The sequence below is a fragment of the Sitodiplosis mosellana genome, unplaced genomic scaffold (genome assembly GCF_009176505.1).
Source record: "Sitodiplosis mosellana isolate CC-2019 unplaced genomic scaffold, AAFC_SMos_1.0 Smas_scaffold_1, whole genome shotgun sequence".
Taxonomy (NCBI): Eukaryota; Metazoa; Arthropoda; class Insecta; order Diptera; family Cecidomyiidae; genus Sitodiplosis; species Sitodiplosis mosellana.
Genome location: NW_022595244.1, coordinates 17,426,054 through 17,444,806, shown reverse-complemented (window position 1 = coordinate 17,444,806; position 18,753 = coordinate 17,426,054). Strand labels below are relative to the sequence as shown.

General features: G+C 35.9%; 3 protein-coding genes across 10 annotated transcripts; 2 read left to right on the top strand and 1 right to left on the bottom strand.

Annotated features, from left to right (window-relative positions):
* Window positions 1–3,204: 3,204 nt before the first annotated feature.
* LOC129577273 (protein I'm not dead yet) lies at window positions 3,205–14,106 on the top strand. Of its 7 annotated transcripts, none has more exons than XM_055464432.1 (10): window positions 3,205–3,445; window positions 10,541–10,666; window positions 10,891–11,023; window positions 11,198–11,314; window positions 11,410–11,558; window positions 11,644–11,758; window positions 11,859–12,360; window positions 12,459–12,848; window positions 12,931–13,094; window positions 13,168–14,106. In XM_055464432.1, exons 2-10 carry the CDS (start codon window positions 10,602–10,604, stop codon window positions 13,399–13,401), a joined length of 1,869 nt encoding a protein of 622 aa, XP_055320407.1. In that variant the 5' UTR covers window positions 3,205–3,445; window positions 10,541–10,601; the 3' UTR covers window positions 13,402–14,106. The 7 variants fall into 7 exon arrangements, with proteins under 7 accessions (XP_055320407.1, XP_055320602.1, XP_055320504.1 ...); XM_055464627.1 differs by lacking the exon at window positions 3,205–3,445 and adding an exon at window positions 4,182–5,211; XM_055464529.1 differs by lacking the exon at window positions 3,205–3,445 and adding an exon at window positions 5,867–6,559.
* An 882-nt stretch (window positions 14,107–14,988) lies between these two features.
* On the top strand, window positions 14,989–16,931 carry LOC129577615 (uncharacterized). 2 transcript variants are annotated; one of them, XM_055465041.1, is made up of 2 exons: window positions 14,989–15,299; window positions 15,392–16,931. In XM_055465041.1, the coding sequence occupies exon 2, from the start codon at window positions 15,422–15,424 to the stop codon at window positions 16,649–16,651; it is 1,230 nt and encodes a 409-aa protein (XP_055321016.1). In that variant the 5' UTR covers window positions 14,989–15,299; window positions 15,392–15,421; the 3' UTR covers window positions 16,652–16,931. The 2 variants fall into 2 exon arrangements, with proteins under 2 accessions (XP_055321016.1, XP_055321108.1); XM_055465133.1 differs by having other exon boundaries at window positions 15,069–15,294.
* Window positions 16,932–16,936: 5 nt separating this feature from the next.
* Window positions 16,937–18,277, bottom strand: LOC129577717 (omega-amidase NIT2-like). Its single transcript, XM_055465253.1, has 5 exons — window positions 18,134–18,277; window positions 17,736–18,076; window positions 17,504–17,672; window positions 17,204–17,437; window positions 16,937–17,136 (listed from the first exon to the last, which is right to left on the bottom strand). Exons 1-5 carry the CDS (start codon window positions 18,150–18,152, stop codon window positions 17,054–17,056), a joined length of 846 nt encoding a protein of 281 aa, XP_055321228.1. The 5' UTR covers window positions 18,153–18,277; the 3' UTR covers window positions 16,937–17,053.
* Window positions 18,278–18,753: the final 476 nt, after the last annotated feature.

Below are 18,753 nucleotides of genomic sequence, written 5' to 3'. Positions count from 1 at the left end.
ACGTTCCTTTTTCAGCATCCAATTCTGTACTACGAAAAAGTCCCATTCAAAAAGATCATTCACCTCGGAAAGGTGTGCAATGAATTTTAGCTCTAGCTCGGGTTGACTGAGCATTTTTTCTATTGATTGTTTAAAAAAATTTTTGTTGAAGTTCAAAAAACTAGTAAAAAAGGGGTCTGTTTTTGACAATGCCGTAGTTTTAATTCTTTGGTCGTAATTTTTTCTCGTGTCCTGTGATTTTCTCCCTTCTTGCATGTCTTTCACTCGCTTGTCGCATTAATACACAACGAAAAAAAAAGAATCTATCCAAAACTGGTACGCAATCCATTCAACGGAGAATTCGTTTTTTGTTCATCGGAAACACCCGTTTCTAACCGATTTCTGTGATTCAATACGCTTTTCGTTGGGTTCGTTGTGCATTGTCGGTTGTCAGTGTACGAATCGCGTAATGCATAACCCATCATTATAGTGTGTTTGGCAGAAACGAGGCTTGGGCTGACTCTTCAGCAGATTTTGTTTGACGATAGTGATGGAACAAAATAATAATAATAGTAATGATTTGGCGCAAATGGAAGGATATCGTTCTCTTCAGTTAGACAAATCGTGTCGCACAAGCTGCGTTATGAGCAGAGCAGAGCAGTGTGCACGGATAGCAAGCCATGTGTGGATTAAAATCATATTTATTCTGTGCACAAAAAAAAATTCGAACCGCTCCGTAAATCCCATACGTTTAGAAAATAGGGGATAGTTTTTTAATTTTAATTAAAATTCGTCATAATTCCGCTCTTTTTCGCATTTCGATATGCTATCGTCCAACCAAATCTACCCTTACGGCTTTTCAATGAATCTCAGCCGTTTTGGCTTTTAATCAAGCCGTTAAAAGGAATGCATCTAACAAAAACATTTCTTTGAGTCACTTTAGCCATTTCAACCTTCTTGGTCACGGTTATTCGCGCGAAAAATTTGCTAATTTAATTCTCCTCACTCAAAATGAATAAATGACAGTTTTCATACATCCAAAGCCAAGTGTGTCTATTCTTATATGATCATTGCATTTTTTTAACCTATTTTTTCTTTCCCTTTCTTATCCGCACCGTATTTTTACCTCTGAACGGTAGTCATCAGGCGTAAAAAATGCATTTGGATGATGCACATGAAAAAAAAAACAGGCAAAAGATTAAGAAAAGGTACACAAGGGTGAGATGCATTCCTTGTGCAACGACGTTATACCGTTATGCGAATAGAACGAAAAAAAAGCGAAGTCATTCGACATCGTGGTGGTATCGGAAGCGAATGACATTACCCTTATACTATATTGATTGGTAATGGAAAAAGGTGCGATAGCTTCGAAAGGGCGCACATACAAATATTTGTCTGATGTGCATCGCAAGAACAGAACCAGACACAGACCAAAATGCATTATGCAATCGAAATGATCTCCGATGACTCAACATGATTTGTGATGTTCAGTAAAACATCATACTTTTTTTTCTATCTCATCGATATATTGTTTTCTTTTCTGTCTGAATGTCTTTTTTCATCTGCGAATTCAACGATGTAACAATGTATAGGTGATTGTTCGTCGGGTGCAGTTACCACTATTTTAATTTTGTTTCTTTCACCCAATTTTCAACTACATTTTGATTTTTCACTTTTTTTGCGAGAAAAATAATCAACCCTAATCGTGTTGTTGTTTTCCAAAAAAATGGGGAAGAAATGATCAAAATCTGTCGTTTGAACAATTGAATTGAAATCGGTGCTGGTAACAGTAACGGTTTATGGCAAATTAATAAAACGAAATTCGGAGAAAAAAAAACGAGAGACGAACATATTGAACAAGGAATACGACACTAACCCGAATCGAGAGAAAAGAACTATAACCCGAACTAACTCGTTTCGCTGTTTCAAATACAAAAAAAAGGGGGTGATCAAATACAATGCATCGCTAAAATGAAATCTTTTCACTATTTTGGAAATAGCTTTTCGAAGCGATATAAAAATTGAACACTCTTTCGTGTGTGTGTGTGTGTGTGTGTGTGTGTGTGTGTGTGTGTGTGTGTGTTCATTGTAATGTTTTTGCTGCGTGTTGAATTTCGGCAATGTAATAAAAAGAGGGAAAAGGAGTGCACAGACATTATTTCGCACTAGTTACGTTGAACAATTGCATGATTTGGTTCATCGTTTTTTTTTTCTCCCGTATTTTTCGGAGAAAAAATCTGTGATTTTGAGTCAGTTAAATTAGCTATGTTTTTGTATAAATATTAGGGGTATGTGCACGAAAAATCGACTAGTTCAAAATTCGATAGATTTTTTTTTTTAACCATTTTTACACTAAACGTGACATTCTAGAAAGGATGGGTTCACCCGATCGCAATCATATGAAATCTCGACTGTGTGTTTAAAACACGTTGACAAGCAGCTGCTGCCACTGCTACTACTGTCAAAATTCGTCGTATGCAACAAAATTGTGCGCTTCGTGACAAACATATGACTCAATTGTTTCTTTAAATCAAATGAAATTTATTCATTGTGTTGCATGTTGAAAATTTGTTTACAAACCGAGTCTTCGGCTTCAATAAATAAATAAAATTGATACGGCGTTTGTGTCATGTAGAATCGTTGAAACAATTATGTGATTAAGAAAAGTTTACAAATACAATGCAATAAACAGGAGAAAATCAGGCAAACAAATCACTTGTGTCACTTCACGTTGATAATTGTTCGCGATAAGTCCATACATGACTCCATGCTATTATCGTTGAATAAACGTTTTGAATTGTACTTGTTTGGAGTAGACATATGTATCAATTACACACGCATTCCATTAAGTCAATTCATCTGGCAAGCGGTGCAAAAACTCTTACTAAATCGCAAACATAGACTGTTTAAAGAAGAATACGAAAAAAGGCAGTGTGCTTGCATTTTAAGAACGGAGTTTTATTTTTGATTGCATGTGATTTTTGCCCTTCGAATTTTCGATGTAAAATGAATTTTGCTCTGAAGGCAACAATCAAAGTGACATGTCACACGTTGCACACCATTCGAAGTTACGTCTAAGTACGCTCTCTTAAGTACTTACCGCTTCTTTTCAATTTTGCCGTTGTGTTACATTTTATTGTGTTACAGCAAATCAACGAGCGTACTTTAGATGTGTGAAACCGAATCGCATGTTATGTACTGTCATGTATATCAATGAATTGAACTCTGTTTGTATTGAGGCCAGCGTACGCACTTTCTGATAAGATTCTGTTTTTAAATCGACCAGAATTTCTAAAGTCACTTTTGGGCCCATTTCAATCGCTTGGTAACGTTCGGTCGCTGAAGTTATGAATAAAATTCAATTGCAAACCAATTCACTAGTGCATTGATGAATTTTTACTTAAATTTAATAACGAAATTAATTCATAATTATTGTAAATTAAAGCCAATTTAAGAGCGTTATTCCGTAAGTGTCATTTAGTTTAATTGAGCAAAAAACTATGCATAATTTGGAATTTTGCTTTGTAAAATTGTGCTGTTATTACCACAAGTCATCACGCGTCAAATTAAATTGTGAATATTTATTGTTAAGCAGACACCCAAGTCGAATAATAACACAAAAAATTGATATCAAGAATATTCGTTGTTTAAACAATCTTCTTAGCGTTTCCAAAAATAACTGAAAAAAGCTTTGGGAATGGGATTTTATGACCAATTCTACACGTTCGGTCGGCCCAATTTTTTCTTCTCAGTGAAACTTCTCAGTGAACTCATGATTTATGGCCTAAACTAAAGCCGGTACTTCGGTTCGAAATCAATCCAATTACAAAATATTCGGAGTTCATCGATCGCACTCATAATAATAAACAATGACGTAACCCATTGAGATAAAACGACCAAAACATCGATCCAGACAAAGTCCGTTTGATGATGACTTTGTTATTTTGTTTACTTTTCATTTATTTAGAGCTTCTGGTGCGCAAACACGAAAAAATGGAGCAACAGTAAATGAAAAAAAGAACATTTTTATCTCAAAGTGGCAAATATGATCGCGTGGCGATACTAGAAAATCGAGTATTGAGATATAGAGCGATACTCATTTGAGTTTCATTGAAAATCAATTGATATTCAAGTTCATTCTGATAGTTCTATTGCATTGCAAGAGAAAGAGAATATAATCGAAATGTAGTCGTTTCGAACACGTATTCAATTGAATGCTGTGCTCCAATATACATAATAGTGTTAATTGATTTATGAAAGCGAGTGATTGCAGAAATAAATCAGATGTAAAAAGAACAAAACTGCAGACGCAAAAAAAAACATACAACTAGTCATATGTCGCTCGTTAACCTGTAGCCACTCGTGTGAACGAGTTAAATCATGGGACTTTGACATTGCTGTTTATTCAAAACAACAAACAAAAGACAAAAAAAAACAAAACGCGAATATTACAAACAACAAAAACAAACGATAGAAACGAAGAGAAAAAAAAACTAACCCAAAAACTGTATAAAAGTGAGCGTATTAAACGGCGCTCGATGTAAATACATACGTATGTATTTATACATTGGCACGAAATTCAAATGATGAAAATGTGTGTGCGACACAACGGAACATTGTGCTTGCTGAATGCAAGTCCGAAGTGCGTGAATTTCACTGTGCGCGTGCTATGTGTTTGCTATCGTCCAAAAACGATTCACATTGACACATAAAGACAAGTAAAACCGCTCACGCATACGCCTTCAGTGTGAATGTATCACTCGTTTGAATAGAATTGGAGAAAAAAGGCACGTCACACCCATACACAGGCATCAACAGAACCAGAATAAACATGAAACACACACGAAACACAAAACCGCACGCTCGGGCTATTGTGAAACAACTGAAAAATATTCCACAGCAACGCTTAATACATGTAGAAATGCGTGGATCATACTACTGCTGTTCGCTGCTTTGATCTGTCGAATGCGGCTTTCTGTTCTGTGTGTGCCTGCAAACGTTGGTTAGCTATCTAAAACTCTGACTGTGGCCCGTTCGTGTGAATAAATTTATGCAAACATTGAAACTATGTATAGTAGTCGAATTTGAACTATCGACTTGTTCGGGTCGCAATACGGTTTTGGGAATTAGAATTCGTTGCGCTTTTGTGAGTTTGTTCAAGTTTTTGTTTTGTTATAATTACTCTGTGTTAATTCATCGTTAATTATTCAGAGAGAGAGAGAGAGAAAAAATGTAAGTGATTTTTTTTTGTATGGTTTCGTTGGCCAAAAAAATACGTACCAACCAACAAGTAATTTCCAACTACTAATCAATTGATCAAATTTCGTACGGTATCGTCTGGCGTAGTGCGTTTCTTTTTTTCGTCTGTTGTTTGTTTCGTGTGTGTTGAACTAAACGGCGCCCATTATGTACGACGTTTGTTTGTCATCTTCGTCGAACGGAATATTGTTTAAATAAAGCAATTTTCTCTTTTTTCTCCGCATGAGATAATCACATCTCAACCGTTTGCAAATTGATGACAAATGATAACGTGACTGCGTTTTTGCCAGTGATTCGCATTCAATTCGAAATTAACATGAAGCTACTAAAAAGCCACAAAATCATTTAATTTCGAAAAATGAAATTAATGCCATTGTTGGACCTAACGACAGCTGTTAATTGATAGCAGCTCATGTCATATGTTATTGTGTTAAACGCATCCAACAATATTGTGACATTTGCGTATCAATGGCTTTAGTTCTGTATTAGTGCCGATTGAACCGGAATTTTTGGCATTTTCATATGCATAAATTCGGGACAAAAAGGTTAGAACCAATTCAAAAACAATTGTTGAACCGCATATGTGCACATTGATAAAATGTTGCAGTAATATCCATGTGACTGTATCATGTTCATTCACCAACCACATGGTTTTTTCGGCTAATATTAGCTCAAGTGTTTTTTTTTTCATTCTTTCTTTTTTATTGAAATGACAATGTGACACACGCGGTTTTGTGTAACATGATCGCAACTTTATTTCCATTTCTTTTTCGTTCTTTTCATTTTGAAACGGTATGGACAAAATATTACATCACGGTTCCGCAACATTGACAGACTCCTCGTTTGCAATTCTAAGAGCATACAAAAAAGAAACATAGCAGAAGCAGTGAACTAAAAATAAACTCTTTTCGCAGCGCATGTTAGAAACATGTGATAGCTCTTGACCGCATCGCGTTAAAAACAGCTCCGTGTTTCGAATTAATGTAGCAGACATTGTGAAAAGGAAATAGAGTGAAAAACCAGTTTTAAGCGAAAAATTCAGACTATTCTTTGCAATTGATACCAGTTCTTTGATTCTTCTTCGAATTTACGATAAAAATCAAAGGCATAATGTATTGACAAAACAATCAAAGTTCAAAGTGCGAACGATCGAATACATTAAACAAACATTGTAAATATATGTGAATGAGCGTCAGTTTTGGCATGAGCGTGCGCCCGCATTTCAAGCATTCCGCATACGACAATCGAATCGTTATCAATCGCAGAGAAAGCAAATTTTAGAATATGCAGTTCCCATGCCGACCGATACCACATTTAAATTGTAAATTTAAAACCGGACTGCCTTTCAGTCGACTAGCTGTTAAGCAATACAATTTATAATCGCTAGTTATTTTAATGTGCATTCTAGAGAGAATGCATGGCTTCTGCTCACTTCTTATTCAATTAGAGTTGTGGGCAATAAAAGAGTGCATTAACCGCAGGGATCGATATAAGTGATATTGCAACAACAACAAAAAAACAGCGGCGATAGAGCGAGAGAGGAAAAAAATCGAAAAAAAAATACTGTAAATTATGGCTTTATATATTCTTCATATATAATCGGAGATAGGCCATAAAATAAGTAACAAAAATTACCTTATTCCGTGATAACATGCCATGTTTGCATTCGTTACGTATGCGCATAGCCTGAATTAGGCATGCTCATCATTTTGTTTGCACAAAGCAGCACGCATTTTTGACTTAATGATGACCTATTCAATAAAATGAAGAGAGAAAAAAAAACAGTTGAAAGAATGAATGAAACAAGACAAAAAAGGCTCGTACAACTGAACTAGAAACGTTTTTTTCTTTCTATTCTCTGTATTTTTCGTTGTTGTTTGTTGTCTGGGCTTATGAATTTTTAACGTTCGGTTTTTTTTGTTTCTGCTGAAAGTGTAGAAAAACGAATATGCGATTTGGTATGTGTTACGTTCTCATTCCGCGAGAATGACGGTTTGGATGTTGCGATGAAATACACACAAAGGAAATTTCAATTCAATATTCACAAGAAGAAAAATAATATTGAATATAATTTTCCGTTGAACGGACTGCCGACGCTTCGGCTTCGGTTTTTAAACAATGCAACAGACATGAGGAGTGACAGAGACAGCGAGTCAATGCCATTTGGATACTAAATATGTATTCACAATTTTCACTTTGGGCTGCGCACACTTCAATTTGCTTTATATGCCGACCGCAACAACGATCGACGACGATGATGTCGACGCCGCTTGTGTGTTTCAAAGTACAACCGATTAAATCTATTACAATGTGATATAGAAATGAATACATTTTCATACACGATTCCTTTATGAATTTTCGCGTTTCAACTGACCCAACACAGATGGATACGTGTACAGTTGGCATCGCGCAATGGCCGGTTCCATACGAAATTGCTTAACAATTCGCAGGTTCTACGATTCACTGATGAATTGATATTTCGTTTTGATTTGTTTTATTTGTATTTTGTCTGAAAAAAGAGTGACAATTACTTTTAGTGACTTATTGTATTCACAGGTTGTAAATATTATTCGAATTGACAATGTGAATGCTAAAAGTTTTTTTTTTTTTTTGTTAAATTCTGAAACAATTGGTTTAACGCGCGCGCCACTGATTTAGGTGAGAATAAAAAAAAATTTGATCGCCCAGTGACGGAATTCATGTTCAAACAAAAAAAAGGTTCTAAAATCAACGTGATTCGGCAATAAATCATTTTTACATGATACGAATGCACTGGCAGTGAGTTTTGACATGATTTTGATGGTTTTCACCTGCTCAAGCCAAGCAAACGGCAAAAAACAAACCAGTTTTTTTTAGTATGTCAGCCCAGTGAAGTGAATATAAAGGTCATCAGAGATGTGAAAACTGAAATTTTAAACTTATTTGTTTTACATCTGTTTCCTAGCTGTTTGTTATTGGTGCTGTTGCTGGTGCTGAGGTGGCATCAGCACTTATTCTAATGAGCAGTTGAAATGATAATCAAATGATTTGTTTTTTTTCTCTCTTTCAATTCTATTTTGCATTTGTTTGCAATGTCATTTACAGCATTTAAAATGCATCCGTAATAAGCTTCACATTTTCAATTAATTATCATTATCAACACACAAACGCGTATTGAATTGCAATTCAAACTGACATACATTCGTATGAATATATATTCCACTGTGTGATCTGTGAATTATTATTTTTTATTGAGTTTTTGGCGTCATCTTGATGTTTAACAATGGCAAACAAAGAGAGCAAAGTAAACTGATTCCATGCACATTGTATTTCATTCCATGCAAATAAATTATTTCACGGAAATCATCACTTCTTCTTCACTCATGTTATTGTGTGTGTGTGTGTGTGTGTGATATAATTGAGATGGTGTGACAATAATTTAGTGAAACGTTGAAATTGTACGCATTTGTAGGAAAAAACGGTAAATCTAATCAAATATGGGCATACAAATCATTTCCACGATTTGGTTAGGCTATCGCGTGCCCAACGTCCGCATTCATACAGTCAATTAAGGCTTATGTAATCGCGCACCCACTTCATTTCATAAACACGCCAAACACTGGGGGAACTGATTTGAACGAAGTGATAATTTTTTCTATTTTTTTTTTCAATCTTAAACGTTCAATCAAACAATTAAAAACTGAATTGAAGTTTTAACTTTTGTTAAATGCAGATCTGTCAATTTATGCCATAGAAACTGTTTACGAATTGTTCCACCTTCACTTTAAATCTTGATTTATTTGTTTGCACACGTTCTGATGTTATTTCTCTCTATCACACACACACTCTCTTCCTGCCTTTCATGCCTATGACAAGGTCAGCAGATGATATTTTCAGATCCATTTTTACAGTCATGCAACATTCTTATCACCAACAGTTTTATCATTTGCGCACCCAAAAACAAACATTTAAAAAAAGAAGAAGCGGGAACTTGCAATAAGCCTTACATTCTTGGCTCAAAATAAAATCGAAACAGATCAACAAAATAAATATATTTGACCAAACAGTTGATCAGTTGATCAATTTGCATTGATATTCAAAGCAAATATTTTTGACGACATGTGTTGTTATGTTATTTACATGAAAAAAAAAATTCCAAGTGAAATGGAAATGTGTGTGGCAACTCTATTGATAGATTAGAACTGAAATGCCAACAGGCAAATGTCTATTATCCAAATGCTAGACGTAGAAAAAGGAAAGAAAATAAAGACCGACAAAAATATCGTGTTTTTTTTCGGGAAATATGATTCGAATAGAGATGACCTCGTGACCAGAATAAACGCGTGGATGACGTCAAATACATAAAAACTACCGACACCGCTCCGTCTTCCAACTATTTAACACTTTGTATTTCGATACAGCATGACGTCGTTGGCTCATTTCTAGATCAAAACACACAAAAAACGCAATTCGTGCGTGGATTGAGAAAGAAAGTAAATAACGTCGAAAGAGAAAGAGAATTTTTTCCACATTCGAATGGCGCTTGTTGCTATCATCTTTATTACGCACGCACATGTCATGTGCCACCGAAAACGAAATGTCACTGCATTGTTCATCAGTTGACTTTTTTTTGCGGTATGGAAAATATCGCATTTTACGTTGAGAATTGTGAGGGCCGGTGCTCAGCAATCTATCCAATGATGTTACGTATTAATCGTGTGATCGCCCGGGTTTTTTTTCTTTTCAAAGAAAGTTACATTATTGATAAATTTGATGAAATCTTATCACAAATTGAGTTTGTGCTACGTTAATTTGACAATCACGAACGGAATAGAAAAAAAAAGTAAAATCAAACAACCTAACGAAAGACTAACAAATATTTAAATTTTTCTACGGCCGTGTGTGCTGGTGGCATGACAAATGAATGGTTTTTGATTTACAATACACTAACTGCCGTTATGATTACGTTTGTATCGCATGTCTACTATTCGGCTGGAAATTTTGGTTTCATTCAGTCGGTGAACAGCGACTGAGACGATGATAATTTTGTATCTAGTAAACAGTCGCAATCAAAGTTTCAACTAAACAACATGCTTTAGCAACAGTTTGAATTTCATTCTGACTGTTTTGTTATTGAACATTGTTTATTTTTGGTTGACTGCTTTAGTGAGCTGCTCATTCATTGTGATTCTTTCTAAGTTGATTTTTTTTGTTCAAAATTATGATTGTTTCCGTGTTCTTAGCGCCAGAAATCTTTTCACATGAATCGAACGACGAATAGAAGATTTAATTGGCAACCATTTCTTTTACCTTTTTGTTTCAGAAGCACATAAAAAAACAGAAAACTGAATTTGCATAAGGTTTAAGAAGCCCACACATCAAAAATGACGGAGGCTAACGACAAACAGGCGGTTCCTCATGCCAATGGCAATACGGAAGAAATCACACCGTGAGTTTTCAGGAATTTATTCGATTACATTTTTTTTGGCAAAGAAACGATGTTTTATTAAAGTGAAAATTTGCTGATAAAATCATTAGATAACCGATTTATTCCGGATCATACCATACGAAAAGAAAAGCAGACCACACCATAAAGAGTGATTGAATTATGATGTTTCCAAGAATAACTTATCTTTCTATTTACTTTTTCTTTCTCTTCTTTTTCGTTAATAGCATAACATTGCCAGTTAGAAAATTATCATGTTGGAGCCGATTTAAGCTGTTTTTGGGTTTATACTGGAAATCTATGGTTGTGTGTATCACTCCGTTTGCCCTACTTCCGATTATTCTTCTGAACGATATACCTGTGAGTGATATGACTGTTTGACTTGTGAACTTGTTGTTATCGATTTGTATTTTTTGTTGTCGACTTTTACTACGATGTTATTGATTGACCTATCCTCGTGATTGGATTCCCATGTCCATTCAATCGATTTTTTTGTTTTACTCATAATTGAACTATTTCCGTTTTTTCAAACAGCAACATCGTTGCATGTACGTCGTCCTATTGATGACCATCTTCTGGTGTAGCGAGGCCCTCCCATTGCCAGTCACCAGCATGTTGCCAATTGTTCTATTTCCAACGCTAGGCATTCTGGTAAGTAGAATGGAATGTGTTTGGCGTCATTTATTTCATTTTTGTTTTTTACAACTCAATCGATCAATTGATTTAAACAATTAATTTTAATTTAGGAAACTGACAAAACATGCATGATGTATATGAAAGATGCGATGCTGATGTTCATTGGTGGCCTGATTGTCGCATTGGCTGTGCAATACTGTAATTTACATAAACGTGTCGCATTGAAAGTGATTTCGATCATTGGATGCAGTCAGCGAAAGTGAGTGCATTGCAATTTCTATGATTAATTGCATTGTTTCAATGGATAATTAATTGAATGAATTCGGCGCATGTGCCATTTTTAGATTGAATTTCGGTTTAATTGCCGTCACCATGTTCGTAAGTATGTGGATCTCGAACACTGCTGCCGTTGCTATGATGATTCCAATCATGCAAGCCGTTTTAGAGGAGCTTGAATCGGTACGTTTGGCTGTAGAGACATAAACTATAGGGCAATTAATTGCAATTTAATCATTTTAAAGACAAAAATAATCAATTAAATTTGTTTTTTGATTTGCAGCAAGGACTTTGCAAAATGTACATTGACGACCAAAAAGCCGAAGAGGAAGGAATGTTGAACAAGAAACCAGAAGAAAAAACGCTGACCGACAAAAAACCAACCAAAATTACTGTATGCTACTTCATGGGAGCCGCATATGCCGCTTCGATCGGAGGCTGTGGCTCGGTGGTCGGATCTGGAACCAATTTGGCCTTTAAAGGCATTTACGATTCATTGTTCCCTGATGACGAGATAGACTTTCCGAATTGGATTATTTTTAATATTCCAGTTATGTTAATCAATACATTCGTCACGTGGGCGTACCTGCAATGGTATTTCATGGGTATGTGGCGTCCAAATAGCAAAGAAGCCAAGCAATTCCAGTTGGGTAAAGATGGTGAAGAAGTTGCACGTCAAGTCATCGTTAAGCGCTATAATGAATTGGGACCGATCTCACAACAAGAAATTCAAGTTGCAATCTTGTTCTTGCTCTCGGTAGCATTATTCTTCTTGCGTGCCCCAGGTAATTTACGACTCGCACATGCATACACATTACACACTCAACGTATTCAATGTCAATGCATAAATGAAATTTCGGTTTTTATTCTTTATTTTGCGTAGGATTCATTACGGGATGGGCTGAATTGATTACAAAAACAAAAATTGGCGACGCGACGCCGGCTATTTTCATTGTGATTGCATTATTCATGTTACCGGCCAACTGGAACTGGCTAAAATTCTTCACTGGAAAACCGGACGACTTGCCAAAAGCAACAACGCCCAGTTTAATCACATGGAAATACATTAACTCAAATGTCCCGTGGTCATTGATCTTTTTATTGGGCGGTGGTTTTGCTCTGGCTCGAGGTGGAAAAGAATCTGGAATGTCAGCAATGTTGGGCACATATTTGTCCGGTCTTTCCGACTTACCTTTCTTGCTATTGCTTTTCGTGATCTGTTTATTTGCACAAATATTCACTGAATTCGCATCGAATGTTGCTATTGCTAATGGTAAATTTATTCGTTGTTCATACTAAATTTCCATTTATTTCGTTCAATTTATTAATGATGATGATGTGATTTGAAATTGCAGTTATGTTGCCCGTCCTCGCTGAAATGGCACTTCAAATGGAAGTACATCCACTCTATTTGATGTTCCCTGCAGCTCTATCATGCTCAATGGCCTTCCATACGCCAGTCGGCACACCACCAAATGCTATCGCCGCCGGTGTCGCCAACATTGGCACTAAAGATATTGTAAGTTAACAAAATCACCTTTGTTTCCATCCAAAAAGTCTAATCATCGGAACATTTATATATAATATTTTAGGCAATGGCTGGTATTGGACCATCGTTAATTTCATTGCTTACAATTTGGTTGTCTTTCCCAACTTGGGGCCTCATTGTTTATCCAAAACTTACCACTTTCCCCGCGTGGGCCAGAGCAATGGCCAATGCCACAAAATTGGCAGCTCCAGTGGTAGCCGCAGCCATTCCATCGAGCGGCAGTTTACAAATGTTAGCCAATGCCACGAATGCAGTTGTGAATGGAACCGTACATTAAATCAACTATTTAGCATAAATGTCTTTTCATTTTATTTTGCTAGATCGATGGAAAAATCAACAAACACAGATTGTAGCAGTTTCATTTCCGTATTTAGACATTTATACATTTAATTTTAGGACAATCGGACTCGATTTACATTCGATCATTCATTTGTCGTTTAGCTAATAGTTAATAAGTTGTGAATGATATTTACCGAATTGGGTGAAGAAGAAATTCTCTGATTTCGGTTTTGTTGTGCAGTAGAGCCTCATATTGTCAGAGAAAAGAGATCTTTTTTTTTGTTTGAACAGCCAAAATGAAACAAATATGCCAAGATTACATATCTAACATTTATTCTGTTCTCTTTTGTTCATAGCTGATATGAATTTTTGTTTGTTGGCGATTTTTTTTCTTTTTTTCCCAGCACTTCATTTTTGATAACCGAATCCATAAAATGTGTCAATTAAAAACAACAATACAACGTGATCAAAATAGGCAATATTTTTTTTAGATGCATTTTAACAGAAGAAAACAAATCGTACAAAATGAATGGAAATGAAACCTTGAATCAAAACATTGTAACATTAGCAATAACTCGTTAAAAAGAAATCAAAATGTTTAATTAATTTTTATTCTTTTTAAGATACTATGAAACGACGATGTTTATGTAAAAACGAACAGATATTTATGAATAAAAATCTGAATGTTTATTTTTCAATAAAATCAAACTGGTGTCCATTCATATTGTGTGATGAGCATATCTAATGAGTACGGTAAAAAAAATGCGACTTTATTGGAATACCTTCAGTGTTGGATATTTGATGTCAAGTTCAAATTATGTTCAATTTTATCATTCATTTTTTTTCACGTTATACAATTGGCCTCAACAACAGTACGAAATAGGTTGCATTTTCGGAATACAGCAAACGGATTGATACTATTTGCATACCTTCGGAAAATGTAATTATGATGATTCTCGCTCGTGCAAACAGTTTATTTAACTCATTTGTTATCTATGTACCAAGGTGATACGGAGTATAAACGACACTTTAGTGTGTTGATTCACTGACGAAAAAAACCCTATGAACATATTTCATAATCATTTAGTACGAAATTAACATGCGGACAGAATCAAATAAAGTTAATTATATCATTATCATTTTGCCGTCTCACGTGCGACTCCAGACCATTTCAACATATATTCACAATGTAAACAGAGTGTACCGTTCTGTATCGCTCGTCACCAAATTTTTTTTTTCTGGCGCATTCTGTCACGTTTCAATTACTCATTCAAAATATTCACACAGTGTTTTTCACTTTTCATAGTAATCATGCGGTGGAATAATTCAAAAGAAAGGAAAACGGAGTTTCATCTGGATTTGTAGAAGAAAAATTCATCAACAACGAAAAAAATTATTTTCAAATGCAAATTTGAATCAAAATTGTTTAATCAGTAGTCAACATAACAAAAACAAAACATGTTGATATAGATGTTGTACATCTATACAGAGCCGGTCAAGCTTTGAACGCATGCATCAAATTCATTGTGATACCGTTCGTCGAAGAGATAGAGGTAGAGAGAGAGAGAGAAAGAGAGAGAGAGAGAGAGAGAGAGAGAGAGAGAGTGAAGGTGAATTGTTAGACCAACAATGTTGGTGTAACTCAAAACCGTTCGACTTTAGAATGTGACGCGACATTTGCACTTGTGTGTGTAGTTCAAACCACAGAGTGAGTGACAGAAGAGCCATAACAGAATTGTGCACTTGAGGTTTTGGCCATTGGATGCTGCACGTGTTGTTAATTTGTTTTAAGAAAAATTTTGCTCACCGCCTATTTTGTTTGTTAAAAAATACCAATAATCGGCTTTTCAATTGTATATTGCGGAAAGAGAAACAATCATATCACATCACAGTAAGGTAAATTTTGATTTCAATCTGAAAGCAATTGATTAAAATCAATCGTTTGAATAGAAAGAGGCAATAATAAGTTCACATTTATACATTCGCAGTGAGCCACACATTTCATCACCGTCTCAATAATGGAAAACGCACCAGAGGTTTTGTTGTTAAATCCAAGGCCAAACGATTACTTATCGTTGCTGAATGAAAGAGAATTGGTGAACATTTTCAAGCATCTGGATTTGTATGAACTTTTGCAAATCAGCGAGCTCGATGTCAACTATCAACGGATCATTGGCGAACGCATCATCTCCAAGCAAACGCTCGATGTCAGCAAAGTCAGTAGACACTACGACACTCGTCAATTATTCAAACAATTTGGCGAGTACGTGACCGATTTGAAAGTGCACGAGTCTGACATCCAGTATAAAGACGATCAATACACATTCATTGAGGAGATATTCCGATTGATCAACAAGCGATGCACCGTTGGCCGTCTCAAATCAATCTCAATTGGTCTCAACAGAGAAGCTCAGCACATGATTCGCACTGTACCAAATGTGTTCTGCGAGATTTCATCACTTTCCGTGTATGGCGATTATTTCGGGCAGTTGAGTAATCTATTGGAACAGGTGATACCCAAATGTTCGAAACTTTGTTCATTGGAAATCACTCGTATGTCCGGAAATTGGAATTTCCTCATAAGTCCACAGCTACAAATGCTACAAACGCTGGAAATTAAATACTGTCAAATCCCCCATTCTGTCTGGGCCCATTTCATCCGAATCGGTATTCAATCGTTGACCAGTTTGGTCATCAAACAGAATGCATTCTCGTTCGATGAGCCAGAAACACCGATGGAAAAAGTGACCAGAACATGGTTAGCCAACTCAATTGGAATTAAATTTCCGAATTTAAAAGAACTCGTTTTAATAAATTGCCATCCAGGCCTCTTATTCGATGGAAGTAAATTCACACAACTTGAGAAAATTTCATTCAATGCCAGGGGAATGTTATTCATTTCAGACAGCATCAAGTACATGACAAATTTGCGCTCTGTTGAATTTTCGGAATATAGTACGATTTCTGTATTCGAAGATTTCCTACAGCTTCCATTGCTCAGTGAGTTCATATTGAACGCACACGACATCGGTGCAAATGTGATCACGGCAATTGTTGCAGCCTCGCGTTATCTGCGTGTTTTGCGCCTCAATTCACGAAAACCCAGGATTGCATGGACGCTTTATAACGAACTTGTGATCGAACGAGCAACCCGTTGGCCAGACGCACCACCACTGCATATGTACGCAAGATTCAAGGATTTTCAGCGCCACAAACCAAATGTCATCACCATTCATAGAATCAATTGAAAGAAAACTTCATTTCGTCGATACACACAATTCTACTTTTTTTCTTATTTTTTTTTTGTCATTGTTCAGATTTATTGTTCGAAGGAATTTCATTGATAAGATATGTGAAAGCAAATGTATTAATTGTCATTGAAAATCAGAACAACCTAGAATATGAAATCATCGCCTACACAAATACCTGAAAATGAAGTGATATATGTATAAGAGAGTCCTAATTAACCTGGCCCACAATTGATGAAAATTTCCGTGAAATATTAAATTCATCAAAATTAAACTAAAATCTCGTTGATTTTTCATTTATATGTGCTTCTTGACTTTTATTTGTTGAAAATTCGTTTTCAAACGACATGTCACCAGTCATAGCATCACATTTATTTCCGATATCTTTTTTTTCAGTTTAAATCAATCAAGTTTATTGTAAACGTCCACTCTTCTTGATGCAAATAATTGAGTTTCCCTGCGAGTCTTACGGACACTGTTTAGATCTGAAAAAAGAAGATGAATAAGATAAGTAATTTTTTTGTCACTAAAAGATCGTGTTTCAAATCGAACCCATTTCGTAGAATAAAATTTCTTCAGCAATTCCTGCTTTCGCTTGGATGTCTCCGGTCGGATCAACAATTAATGAATGGCCATAGTTCACATAATTGAGTTTCTCATCACGTGCGGGGGATACGGCAGCCACGTAAAGTTGATTTTCATTCGCACGGGCACGATGAACGAGCTCAAAAGATTTTGTTCCACAGTACACGTTGTAAGCAGCCGGAATGAATAGCACGTCACAATCTTCGGAAGTGGATGCGAAATGTATAAAACGGTTGTGAATGGTCTATAATGTTCAAAACAACTCACTAGATTTCGTGTACATTTTGATAAATTCGTCAAACCAGGCATCGAAACAAATCGCAACTCCGCACTTAATTCCATTTACTTCAAAAGTGGTCATGTCGTTTCCGGGCGAAAATCGATTCACTTCAACAATTTCAACTCCATTGTCATAATGACAGTTACACAAATGAACCTATGAACGAAACAACTTAATTTTCAGTTTGATTCTTCAGCGGCTCTATTTCCTTTCACTTGCCTTTCGATGACGTGCAATCAGTTCACCGTTTGAATTCCAAACAGTCGATGTATTGTACATTTTGTCACCATCTCGTTCAACAATTGAACCACCCACTATGTAAACGCCAAATTTTTGGGATAATGTGGAGAAAGTGCGACAGATTTGACCATCCTCAATGGTTTCTGCTACACTTTCGAGGAACGGAACGTCAGTATTGTATTCAGTGGCAAAGCATTCGGGTAATGCAATTATCTGCGGTTGATGTTCTTTAACAGCTTTCTCAACCAATTCTTCCAAGTGGATTATGGATTTGGCCACATTTTCTTGCGAAGCAAACTGCAGCAAACACACTCGTAATTCTGAAATGTTAATTGTTTAAATAAAACAAAAAACGAATTCATTGCGATTGATCTCACTTGTATTACTCGAAGTCATCGTTTGGACGTTTGAATATAGGAGCGTTCGCACTTGAAACCCATCTGCATCTGAGGTTTAAACTTAAGACTTAAAGCTTTATTTATTAACTCAACCTTCACACACACTCAATTTCCTGTGCAAATATATTCGATTTTATTTCAATACGGCTCAACTTTGGACTGCTCCGATATGGAATAAAAGAGTATATGTTCACTCTGTCGAGTTCACTTGTACATGCGCAAGCTTGCGAATTACCTAGGGGGAAAGAACTATTGGTATATTTACTTCATTGACACGTATTGACAAATATTCACAGGCATTTGCACTGCGTTCCGTAGTGTTATTGTTGTTATTTTCTTCTGTTGCTTCGTCTCGTTCGTGGCGAGCAGGAATGACAGTTGCAAATACGCACATTTTATTGACCATATTTGCATGCATTCGCAGCTAGTTATTCAGCGCATTGACACGTATTGACGCGTATTGATCCAAATTCGGTAGAATATGCGATTATTTACAATATTTATATTTTCATTTACTCAGTTCTTTTCCCCTAGCGAATTACGCCATAATAGAATAAACACATACACACATTAGCTTCAGTGTGGTATTACCCTGCATA

Bases quoted from the DNA above. Each gene is read 5' to 3' on its own strand.
- LOC129577273 (XM_055464432.1), top strand. From the start codon at position 10,602: ATGACGGAGGCTAACGACAAACAGGCGGTTCCTCATGCCAATGGCAAT. The intron at 10,667-10,890 runs GTGAGTTTTCAG...TTTCGTTAATAG, and splicing joins AATACGGAAGAAATCACACC to CATAACATTGCCAGTTAGAA. The intron at 11,315-11,409 runs GTAAGTAGAATG...ATTTTAATTTAG, and splicing joins TTCCAACGCTAGGCATTCTG to GAAACTGACAAAACATGCAT.
- LOC129577717 (XM_055465253.1), bottom strand. The intron at 17,673-17,735 runs GCAAGTGAAAGG...TTTCGTTCATAG, and splicing joins TGATTGCACGTCATCGAAAG to GTTCATTTGTGTAACTGTCA. The intron at 17,438-17,503 runs GTGAGTTGTTTT...CCACTTCCGAAG, and splicing joins CAAAATGTACACGAAATCTA to ATTGTGACGTGCTATTCATT.
- LOC129577615 (XM_055465041.1), top strand. From the start codon at position 15,422: ATGGAAAACGCACCAGAGGTTTTGTTGTTAAATCCAAGGCCAAACGAT.